The 13,173-nt window shown below is 32.9% G+C and overlaps 1 protein-coding gene across 11 annotated transcripts in view; it reads right to left on the bottom strand.

Annotated features, from left to right (window-relative positions):
* Window positions 1–13,173, bottom strand: part of LOC119643656 (plasma membrane calcium-transporting ATPase 1) — a 192,817-nt gene that overhangs the window by 86,034 nt on the left and 93,610 nt on the right. The window contains exon 18 of one of the 11 annotated variants that reach the window (XM_038043054.1): window positions 431–532. The exons of 9 other annotated variants lie outside the window; for them this stretch is intronic. In XM_038043054.1, coding sequence (XP_037898982.1) covers window positions 500–532 — 33 coding nt within the window. In that variant the 3' untranslated portion in view covers window positions 431–499. Of the gene's footprint in view, window positions 1–430; window positions 533–4,864; window positions 5,059–13,173 lie in introns of those variants that run through there. One more of the 11 variants, XM_038043052.1, reaches the window with a different exon arrangement.

Genomic DNA, 13,173 nt, shown 5'->3' with positions numbered 1-13,173 from the left:
GCACTTGGAAGAAAAATTTTGAGCGCTCCATGATTAGCGTCGGCGGACGTGAAGAAATCAATAATATTAAATTGAAAAGTGTTATTTTATATATTGATAAGTCTAAACCCTCGAATTCAACCGTTATGTACAGTGGCATTTCCCATTTCTTTGTCATTTTTATCTGTACATGTCGCTGATAAAAATTTTTGCAAACATCTAACAAAACGTGTAGTACACAAAAATAGCGCGCTCATACATTTGTCATTTTCCTTATATAATAATATAGCAGCACTGACAATTTATAATACAGTTTCCTTCTATGAACGCAATTATTGTAAACTTCCCCTTTGTGAGCTTATGCAATGTGTTATCGATGTTTGCTTTATTTTACTTGATTTCTTCTTCAGTTAAATTTAATACAAGATCTTAAGTCTTAAACTACATCTAATTCAACAATTAAATACATATATATGTATTTATTCATATTTTGATTTTGTTTATTTTAGCATTGTCATACTTATACTTCAGTTTCTCGGATTAGTTCCGCCGGCTTAAAAATTTGCAAAAATTAATAATAAATAAGAGTTTAATAAATTAATCCTATTGAGATGACTTGGTTAAAAAATAAACTATTTAGGTCTCTACGATATTTAAATAATAAATGAAATAAACAATATTATAAAATAAGATTAATCACATTAAAATTAGAAAATAGAACATAGAGAGAAACTGTTAAGTTCAAAAAACGAAAATAATAATAAAATAATATAAGATCGACATAATCAGAGAAATGATAAAAAAAATCAACAAGAGTAAATTAATCGGCCTCCAAAAATGTGGGCCTCTTGAATTTTACTGCAAAGAATATAATTTATCTCTTACTTAATATTTTAATGTGCATTCCTCTTCTTCACTGTTAGTGATAAAATAGCAAGCCCTATGTGCGCGGTTTAAATTCGTTTCTAATTGAAACACATAAGCCTGTCACATAATAGGGTAGCGCTGTCTTGGTACTGATACGTATTTAACTCATTCTTCAAATCACTTCCATTGTTATTATAAAACTTGATATAAAAGAGTTAAAAAGAAAAATAGTAATTAGTTCGAAAAATCGTGTTCCCTTCAGTCTGCACGATTGTTTCTACCATGGTTTTTGCACCACATCAGATTATAATACACCTTAAATTGCAGACTTTGCTTATGACGATTTGCCGCATTTGAGGAAAACATTGAAGCTACGCGAAAATTAACTTAAAGGGATAATCGAATTTCGCACAATTTTTGGACATCAGCCAATCAATTCGTAATATCAAATAGAATTGACGAATCCATATGAATTGTGGATAGTACCAATTCTCAAATGAGATGCATCGAAGTTTATTGACATTCGGACCAGTACCACAATCACTAGAAAAAATATGTTGACAATCAAATCATACAAAAAGAAATTCGTGGATAGTTTGTTGATAATTTTTAATAAAGTCGCATGGGCATTCGTAATGCTCAAGGCTTTCCACGCCTGAATATAGCACTTGTTCCAGAGCACATAAAATGTGTGAGCTAAATCGATTTGGAAGACTGCAATGGGAAGTTGCGCGTGATGGCTGACACTTTAATGATATAAGAAAGTAGTATATTTAGTATCTTGCGTGAACATTTGTATTCGAGAAAACTCTATTCGAAGTTGATATCGCGTTTGTTCAATTTTAATTGAAAACAACAACGTGTTGATGATTGGGAGAACCGTTTAAGCGAAACAAGGAAAGTAGGTATATTAGACTAGAGCCGAATTTTGCATATCCACCGCAGTTAATTAACGACGAAAGCAATCTTCACTCATTCTCGGCGAAAATAACAGGATTTATGAACGCCAAGACTGTTGCATAAAATTGGTGGCGCTTAAGACTTTAATGTGTAAGAAATTGGGTTTTTCGAAACTGTCAAATTTTTATGTGTTTAAAGAAATCTCTTCGTATAATTTATTTTCTCCTTTTCAATTACAAATCCATTTATACTCTCTAAGCTCTCTGATTTGATACGCATATCGACGGGATTTTTAAGAACAATGTAGTCGACGATTTTGTGACGTTTGCGTAATTAAATTTAAAATTAGGATACTTATACGGTCGCATGCTTCTCTCAAACATTTTCATTTGGTATTCAATTGATAGCACTACTAAGAAAACAGACAAACAACCCCAATATAGCGAACAAATCCGCTCCGTTATGGTACTCACGATATTTACTTTACAATTAACATATTTTTAGATAGACCGTTGTTTACTTTATGAATAATAAGTAGAAAAGGCCAAAAAAATCTAAAAAACAAAAATTTTGCACATGTCAGTGTTTGTGGGCGTAGCCAAATTTTTCCATTTTTGTATACGAATAATTGCGTTCTCCATAATATAGGAAATTGCATTATACTAACTTTCATAATTTATGAGTAATGACCAAAAATCTACAAATTTTTGTGCAGAGAAACTGACGTTCGTTCACTTGACGCTTTACTTTGGGCTCATTCTATGACCAATTTAACTTATCTTCATTATCAAGCATCATGCAAGAACTTCCAATGTTATTACTTTAAAGTCAATTTCTTAACTTTAGCCAACAAGTAGGTCTTAACAACACAGGTCGCATACCACATAGGCAAACAGACATATGTACCATGTACTTTATATGGTCCCTAAATTTTCTTTTTGGTCGTGGCGAACATTATGACTAGACGAGTATACTCCCATCCCTCAATAGTCGTTAAAATAAAAAGGATATTTTCATTCAAGATGTGGCAATGAATGAGACAGGGATTCGCCCCTACACTCCAGAGTCAGGACGGTTAGCCGAGTGGATAGCAATCGGTGAAAACTACACAAAGGCGACTGAAAGTATAAGCGCATGAAATGATATTCATCGACTACTTTGAAAAAGAGTAAAGGAATAGTAGATAGTATTATCAGTGCGTTTAAATGACGAAATTGCAAAAAAAAAGGTCACCAAAGAAGCCAAAAAAATGCTCTTTCGCTACGGCTGAAACACTACGAAGAATGCTCTTTTAGGTTGACCACGACAATGACAAAATTGCACGAATCACACTTCGAATTGCTTCCATATCCACCATATTCTTCAGATGTGGCCCAAAATGTTGTTTGAAAGTTTCAAAAAAAATACTCATCAGGAGGGGATGCGTCTCCAATGAAGGATTAGACGAGTCATTCTATAACAAAGACATAAAATGTTAGAGAAACGTTGGAATGACTGTATTATTCTTGAAGGATATTAATGAATAAATTAATAAATTTTTGACTCTCAGTTGTTGTTTTAGTAGTGCTGCTACGAACTTATTGACTAATGTGTTATTAGATTTTATACATACTAGTATTTTCACAATATTCTGCACGCAAGAAAGATTGTTGCGTTAAATACGGCAGAGTATAAAATCTGCTCAAAAGGATAGTTAAGAAAGGAAAAGATAATTTCAAACGGTGTGAAAAACTTGCAAAGAGCATTGAGTGAAATATACAAAATCGTTATGGGTACTGAAAATTGAACCGAATGCTTTCTATTTGAAAAAAGACTCAGGATTTACCTATGTTCGCGAATAAGCAAAACAAGAAAAATTATTCCTACGTTTTTCTGTTAAGAGGATCACACTAGAAAATGATAACACATTTATGTCTGGGTGATTCAGCAAATGTTTGCAAACGTCATCAGCAAAATCCACCAAAGAAATCGAGAATATTACAAAAATTATTGCAATGCATACATGTCATCGAAATACGTTAATGAAAATTTAAGCGTTTAAGAAGAATTAATCGCCCATTATAGTAGTTTCAAAACTTACAGCGTTGCATGTAGATTAAAGAGGGAAACCATTGTTATATTGGAGGAAAAGATCTGCCGTTTTTTAAATAGGCAGGCAATTTTTTTGTAATTAAAAAAACCATGTGGCTAGTGAGTCATTAGGATTTTTCTAGCCGCTACGTAATATTGAAGGAGTCATTTTTACCGTTCATCATTTACTTGTGACATTTAAAGTGAAAAACATGTCAGTAGATAAAGTGCATTTATGGCACTGCATTTTGCATGAATTCCAAAAAGGAAGCAACGCGTCGATTGCATGTGAAAATTTAAGTGCGGTATGTGGAAAAGATATTGTAATTGTTCGTACTTGTCAAAGATGGTTTAACGAATTTCGTTCTGGGAATCTGAGCCTCCAAGAAAATGATCGATAATGACGTTTTGCGATCCATGTTGGAAAATAATCCACATTTAACAAGTCGAGAAATTATAGAAGAGTTAGGAATTCATCATTCAACTTGTGGAGATCACATTAAATCTCATGGGTTTGTGTTAAAACAAAGTACATGAATAATATACGACAGGACTTTCCCGCCAACCTATTACATTATACACTACACGTAACACAGTGCCGGTTAGAGAGAACTAAGGACTAACGCGTGGCCACAATCTAGTGGATACGTATGTATTCGGAACGTGTTATACCTTTACCCGGCTGAAAATTCGCTATAGCTAGACGGGCGCACAAAATTTTTGTCATTTTCAACATTAAAATTTTTGTACGATATGTGGGCGTTCTACAAGAAACATCAAGTTCATAAAAGTACATGACTAACATGCAGCACAAAAATGGGAACACCTCTGTCTCCAAAAGCAAAAAAATTGTATTCCACTATATTTTATTTCATTAGTTACGAATTACGATAGACACAATGTTGTAGATTCTCTGTCCAGTTCTACAGTATATGCATAAAAATGGAAAATGAAACGTAACCATCCATTATTCATTTGGTTTTTTTAAAATAAAGGTTCACTGCGGCATATAATTTTTTCACTTACTTTTTTACATGATTTTCGACTGTATGTCTTCTTTTTGAATTGATTCGGAGGCATTCAAGTCTTCCATCTTGTTTAAACACACTGAGAAATAATCAGTAAACTCTAGTCACTGACATCCCTCGCATAAAGACGTCTTCCTTACCGCTCAGTATTATTACAAAGCCTAATATTAGAGTTTATATCGATAGCAGAGTGACATAGCAGCATGGACCAAAACTAAATTTATATAAAAAAAATTGGAATAACACAAATTTTTTGAAACACTGATAAATACTTCATCAAAAAGCAGAATAGATTAAATGAAATACCCAAAAAACGGAAAAAACTATCAAGAAATAATGCAAGAGACGCAAACCAAGATGCATTCCCTCTATGGAAAAAGTATTCACTGTAAATATTAGTGACATTGTTGCCTGCGAAGTTGCAATATGTTATTTAAACTTTCTGTTTAATTTGCAGTAAAAAGGCAGATATTTTAAAAGATAATATTAGCAACATTTGCTTCAAAAATATCAAGCTCAAGTTAAAGTTGAAAATGTAAAGAAATTTATCGTATTGGTAAATCAGTTTTCCCTCACGTCAAGCATATAAGTGCTTATTCAGGCAAAAGTTCTTCCATAGAAAGTATAGAAGGCAAAGACGGCCCCTGTTTTTAATTTTTATTTTGTAAATCTTCTTTTACTTTTTCTATTTTAACTTGGAATTTAAATGCAATTAAAATTTTCCACATTAGTAAGGTTTTTGTCAATATTCATCGTGACACTATCGCAACAAAGGGTTTTTTAACAAATAATTTCAGGTCTATTTATCTGCTACTGCGCAGGCATTCATTCATAATTCTTTGCAACATGAGTCATGATTACTTTCGTGTAAGCAATATCGCTGTCGGCACTTAGTGGTAAAATTGGATCGAGTATCTATCTGCTAACTTTTTTGTCTTGCTAGTTTCCTTCAATTTTTCGCAACAGTCAGGATTTATCAGTTGTATAACCCAGAATTTCCTTTTGTTCGAACAATATACACCAAAACTTTATTTTTAAAAGTGTCTCTTCCAAAAATTTTTCAAGAAAATAATGAGGAAACAATTAATTATAAGTAATAATTAGTTAATACAGAATCTATGGTCCGACCATATCATATATTCTTGTTCCCATTTTATTGTGACCTTGCCTACGAAAATCGCCACAGTAACTTTTCGAACACTTTCGTATCTACATCTTTAACTTGCAAATAACCTTTAGTGCATTGATCCAGGCTATATATAATATTGTGCTAAAGAAAAACTTTGTTGGTAAAAATGCTGTGCAGTCTTGTTGACCAATTCAATTAACTTTTTAAAAAAATGAAGGAAGACTAGCATGTCGTGTCTTATAATATACCTGCGAAACAAAACATTAACTAAACAACAGTTTTAAGCTGTTTGTATAAGATTGAATAAAAAGAGAAATCTTATATTTGGGTACCAAAATCCCCGCTGAAAAGAAGAGAAGAAATTTTTTAACAGATTGGGAATTAGGACAGTAAAAATTAGGTCACGTAAGATAAACATGGGGGAAAAGAGCGGAGTTCACGGTAAATAAGCAGCAAAAACAGTGTCGAAGCCTGAATTGATGCTACATAAGACAATACTTTGATGCAACCAACTTGGAAAAATGTGGCTCTGTGATTAAAATGCGACTGAAACAAACGATCCAAAGTAGCTCAAAAGGAAAGGCGTTGTCTTCTATCTCGCCAATGACAAATTTTTAATAATACAGACAAAATTTGGCATCGTGGATTTACTAGAAAAATGGCTGTAAGCTATGAGCGATATTTCATTTAATAAAGTCCACTAAAGTCGAACTTACTTTTTTCCTTTTATTACTTTTTTGGAAATTTAATTCAATAGAATTAGTCATTTTATATGTAAACATACTTTGCAGTACTGTTGTTGACTTCAATGTCATTTGACATTCATTGGAGATCGGGAGCTCTTGTATTTTTTAGATTTTATTATTCCCCTGATAACAGAGGGTGAAGTGTTCTGTTAGCTGTAAGCAATTTCTTTTCATCCGAATTAGTATCTTTCGGTCATTGGATGTATGTAGAATTTTTATATAATAGATATAAATATATTTTTATCTCTTGCTTCTAGATCCTTCCATCGTGCGATATAGCTACATATTTAAAACTCCTGTCATTCCTAACTAATCCATCCCAAATGTTGAAACCAACCGATTTGTTGATCGCATTGGGAGACTTTAATTTAGTACAGTTGGTGGACATGGAACACCGATGACCGTTCATATCGCTTGATAGCGTTTTACACTTCTAGTACGTAAGTACGTCTTCCCCAACGTAATACTATCGTTAATTCTTAGAATAAAATTCTCGATGTAATCTTTACCAATATGCTGGATGTATCAATGTGCTGGATGATGCCACGGTAAAACGGTATCTCTTTGATAAAGCAAATTTTTCCTCAATTAAAACATGATCATGCAATAGAGTTGTGTATACCTAGACATCTAATTTGCAGTACCTACGCTCTGAATTTTATGGTTTAATAAATGAACCCATTTCAATTTTCGTGCCTTTTACATTCGTTAAATTATGTAACATTTGTCCTATTTGGTTTTCGGAGGGACTCAGAAGACTTCGCAAGGAAAGGAATAGGCTATCTAATAAGTTAAAAAAAGTGGGGCCTCAATTCATTTTTCCGGTTAAAAATATATAATTCGTAGTTGATGAAAGATATATCAGTTATATGTATAAAATACATGCTAAAACGTTCTACAGAACAAAGCGTAGACATAAGTGAAGCCAATACATATGCGTTGTGGTAACAAACAATCATCTGAACCTGTGCAAGCAACTAATATGTTTGCTTCTTTTTTCCAAGAAACGCATTCACGTACGAGTAGTGTATAAATTTGCCCATTCTGAAATGATATCTCTTTCTCCTGGTATTGTTTTGGCTTCTTGCTTTGTGCTATATTAATCAACGATCTTCGTGGTGTCATTCAGCACAGTAACATTTTAATTTTTGCGGACGTTGTTAAGCTATTTTACTTTATTCGAAGTGTAAAGAATGTAGAATTGTTTTTCCGTGATTTAATATCGAGTTTCACAATTTATTAGCTGGTCTTATCTAAGTCCGAAGCAGTCTTCTTCAATTCAAAGTCACGAACGCCTTCTATTAAGGCTTGAAGTTTCATGCTCCCGAGCACGTTGGCATGTTTTAGATAGGCTGTATTGTTAATGTTGGCAGCAAAATCGTAAATCATTTTGGTCTTGGTCTTTAGTAGGACAAATTCAAGGTGATTGACCCCGTTCACATGTTAAATACCATGTTTTCTTTCCGGCAGATCTCTAACAAATGTAGTAGTCTGTTCTTTTTCTTTCCAGAATTATTTAGGTGGTTTCTGCTGTTCATACACTCAAGGACAGGTTTATCGCGTCTGTAATTTGGAGGCATTTGATACAAGGTAAATTTGCAAATTGGCGATTCTTTTCTGTAAAGCCTTGTCTTCACTTAGCAAGGCAAACGCATTTTCTTCTCTATACTGTTTTTGTAGGATTTTCAGCTTGGCATCAAAATGACTGATTTGATTGATCAAATATGTGATGTTCGCAACTATGTAGTAAAACTTTAAATAAAGGTATAAATTGAATTATTAGGACGAATGTACGTGTGAGTAATTGTAAAAAACACTTTTTCTTCTGATGTGTCATAAATCTACAGGAGACAAACTTTCATGACGAACTCAAATGTATTTATAAGCGAATAGGAGTATGAGTTAATTTAGTATTATTTACAAAAGGGGTGCCGCCTGGCACTGCGACCTATGCTATGAAGCTAAATATGGTAATATTCTGTTACAAATGATATGATAAGGGGAGTGTTCCGCAGGATAAAGTTAGACGCATTGAACATTTAAAGGAAATGTTAAATGTTAAATGTAATGCTGAGAATTGAAGTACTCATCTTACTTATATTGAGTACTCATTGCATTTTCGAACTAAAACTTCTTCTAAGGGGCGACCCACAGTCTGTCTGGCCAACCTTAGGTTATGTGCGATGATACTCAAGAGATAACCCATTTCGTTAACAACCTGAAAAGACGAATAGCCTTTTTCATATGGGGTTAGGTGTTTCGAAAAATAGCAGTAACTAATGAAGAGTAATAACTTGAGCAAACTATGTTCTAAGGTTCCTTTTTTAATACACGCTCAATTTTGTTTTTTAAATATTATGGAAACAGGCCCGGCTTCTGATATATAATAGGAGTTTTTAGTTAATAATAGAAGTTTCCATTGTACACGATTTATTATTTCGCTTGTTGTTTCCATACCTATGCACCAGATATCCTGCAAAGTTTATATATATATAGTTGATATGAGACTCTGACTCAACTTAGACATTTCTGGATATGGGTGCTTTGGCCCAATGTCTATTGTTAAACGGCCCAGGTAATCGTATGGGTGACTATTTGTCTAACTTACGACATTACTCTTGACGATACTTGCTGACATTATTGCTCCGTTAGTATAAGGCGCTAGAGCTGGTGAAGTCAAAAAGGATATACACTTTATAGAACCGTGCGCACTTCCATAAAATAACTAAAACGAATCTAGCAATCGAAATTTCTTTGAATATCGTACTTCAAAAGTTTCCAGGACTGCAAGAAATACAGCCGGTCTGCTTTTTGTTAATTATGCCAAGAATGTGAATCCAAGTAATGATCGTCTTGCGTCTGATAATAATGACGGGTCTATTGATGATGACTTGGTCTGACTTCCGTCTCGAGATTTTGCTGTAATGCATTCAACGCAAACCGCCTGATTCTGATTTCTCCAATATTCCATCTGTAACGTCAACTTCTTTGAACCGAGAGAGTTCACAACATTTAAAACTATTCTACGGATGCTGTCGTTCAACTGTATTTTTAAGTGATAAAATGGAGCACAACGTATTTTTCTTAAGTATTTTTCTTTCTCATGTAGAAGATAAACCCACCCTGTAACTTTAGACCATCATCCACCAAAACGCTAAGACATTCTCTGAACATGATATATCAAAACGTCGGTGCTTTTTCTGTAAAAAAATTTGCGGGGTCTGGAAACTAAATTAAATAAAACGCTTCTTAACTCTACAAAATCCAACTACCACATTTTTGCCTTTAATATAATAAGGCATTCTTAAGTCCGAATTTTTTTTTTTTTGATTTTCAGTTGCATAGACTTCGCAAAAGAGGTGGTAGAGTACTTATTGCTGTTCATAATGCAATATCATTCCAACACTCTATTGGTATCTGGGGAAAATTTATCATAAACATCGGTATATCTCTAACGCGAATATCCCACTGTTGACCGACACTACTCCTACAAGAATCTTGTACATTTTAAACAAAGTGTTTCCGACCTCTTAGTGCCCGCTGTAATCTTTCGGTGTATGGGAGACGATGAAGCCTATTTCTTCCCAACTTCTAATTGTACAGCATACGAGGATCTCCTTAATATTGTGTTTGACCCCCATTTTTGCCCATTTAGTTATAGCTAAAATTCAAGTGAGAGAATTTTGGATTTTGTTTTATAATAGCGCGGATTTAAATATTTTCTAAGCAGATCCCTTCGTATCTTCCGACGAATGCTTTCAGCCGATTATGCTAATATTGCTGAGCTTGCTGCCTGACTGAATTGTAAAAATTTTTAATATTTCCCTTAAACGTTACGATTTCAAAGCGTGAACTATATCGAGCGCAATTGCTTATTAACATTAACTGGTTAACTGTAATGTAATCTATCTTATATCGTCCGTCTTTTCGCTACATATAACAGTTTATAGTCATAATTAGCTGGTCTCGTACTAATAAACATTGAATATTATAATAAATCTACTTGTTTTCGCAGGTTCAGTAAGTATACAAAAATTGGCCGTAAGGCGTTATAAATTGATTATATTAAATGTAAGCTGAGAACTCTCAACTCTTTAAAATTCATATGCTATTCAAAATATATAGAACATACTAAAGATAAATTGTTAATTTTTACACACGAGGTAGAAATTATAATCCTATTAAACTATCACAATGCTGCACAAATTATATCAACCGTCGAGAATAACAACATACAAATTTATTGAATCGCACAAGCGTATTTTTTGGATTGCTTCCCATATGAAAATTGAAAAGAAAAGTAAGCCTTTATATGGTAACAAAATTTAACTTTTAGCAATTTGTAACTTTACGATATTTGCACCACGTTGGTTCACTTTTTAGGTCCCCTTTGCTATAAGGGTTCTTATGAAAAGTGAGTATTTCTATATATAATTTACCACATTTTATGTTGAAACGCGATGAACAATTGGATTAGGCGAAGTGGTGTGGGGTATTTAATAGCTTGCCCTAGTATATCTTCTTAAACTTGTTTTAAAGGGTTAATGCAGTGTTCAATACAAAAACACACATGTTTCAGCGTAATCAGTATACTTATTTCTAAACGATATTTTCTGCAATAAAGCCTTGCTGTTGACAACAGAGAATAAATTCAATTCTGTGTGGAATTGCATTTCTATTTCGATTTTTTTTACATAGCAACATTCGTACTGCGAAATTTGTATCGAGAGTGGCAAAAAAGCCACTAATAAACTAATAAAAAATAACGCGAGGCCTGTTATTTTGAAAGTATTATTCTCAAATACCATCAAGAACCGAACGTATAACTTCCTAAAATATCATATTTACTCCAAAAACCTCAAATCACCGTGAGACGCTTTGAATTTAATGTGCGATATAGTCCGTAAATTTATTTCCTTAATCAATTCAAATTTGATATAAAAGCTACATTATACTGTTAATCCGATTATGCAAGCCCAGTTTCACGCAACATAACAGTTGTAATAAACCAATCGCGTGAAGTTTTCGTCAAATAATAGCAGTTGATTTTAATTCAGCTTTGTTGTATTCGATTTTCAAAAACTTGCACAAAAATCTAAGCACATTATCGACACAGAGCAAATTTTAAATATACTAAGGCGAAACCTTTCAGCCAGAAGAAAGTTTCCAAAAATTTCGAATAAGTATCGAGTAAAATTTCTGGATAACTCTTTGTCACTATATGCGTATGAGATTTTCATTTCATTTTTTATAAAGTTAGCATATGAGAAGTGTGATGTAATTTTATGATTTTACTTTACACATTTACATACGTATAGAAATAGAAATGCATACATATACATATGTCAATACACCAAAAATGTTGATTTGTCTTATTTTTACCGGCATTGAATTCTACCGTATATCGTATATCATGTTACATCGATGGAGGTTTCAAATAGTTAGTGCGAAATGTTTCCTATTTAAATTCTTATTTTTTTTTGTGCTGTTATCCATTGTAACAAAAATATGTAATATGGTTTAGATAATTTATAATTAGGTCGGATAAAGGAGATATAATTTTTGTAATATAAATGAAGACAAATAAAACAAAAAAAACGTTATGATTTCCCCCTTCAACCTTTCTTTCTATTTTTTTATATTATACATGCTTAGTCTAATATTATGTTTGTATTTTCACGTTAATAGCCCTAGAAACATTGCAATAAATCAACAAGCAGTACCTTCATTACCAAAAATTCCGTTGAAGGCACCAATGATCTTCATTTGTGCACGAAGTTAATATAGTACTTGCTTTACTTTGTATGTATACTTGCATCGCTATTTTCTTTATAACTGAATCTCCGGTAAGAGCTCTTAGTTATAAAACAATTAGTAATGAATATTTTTGTATTAAGAAGCATTATTGTTCAAAATTCACTTATCTTAAAACCAACAATAAAAACATGAGCTATGATGAAAATGAGCTATGTTATCTACAGCATCATCTTTTAGAATTATTCCGGAAGGTGAAAACTACCTCATCCAGTGAAATGGGCTAAGATTAGCAGTGAAAATTGGATTTTGTTTTTCTCCACATAAAATTGATTTTAATCATTGGTACTACTTCGTCCGTAAGACAAAATTGAAAATTGCACGGAAGGCAAACAATTCATACTTCAATTTATTAAAATTTAGTATCGTCCCAATAGGTAGAGAATTCAATGGACTGCATCCGCCTTATGCGACGTTCTTTGGCTAATCATGAAAAGAATAAATTTTATGACATCTGCCTAGTTCGAAGCCTTCTGTTGCTTTCTCGAACTACATGTTTAAAAATGCTGTACTTTATCCTTGTCTCATCTATACTTATGAAATGGTCTATAAATTTATTTCAAATAAATCAAAACAACTTATAATCCTATATCCGAGATTACTTGTTTCAGTCAACCAAGTCTTTCTATAAAATGATTAT

Source organism: Glossina fuscipes, unplaced genomic scaffold, assembly GCF_014805625.2.
Source record: "Glossina fuscipes isolate IAEA_lab_2018 unplaced genomic scaffold, Yale_Gfus_2 61514, whole genome shotgun sequence".
NCBI lineage: Eukaryota > Metazoa > Arthropoda > Insecta > Diptera > Glossinidae > Glossina > Glossina fuscipes.
This window is presented reverse-complemented; position numbering and strand designations above follow the sequence as displayed.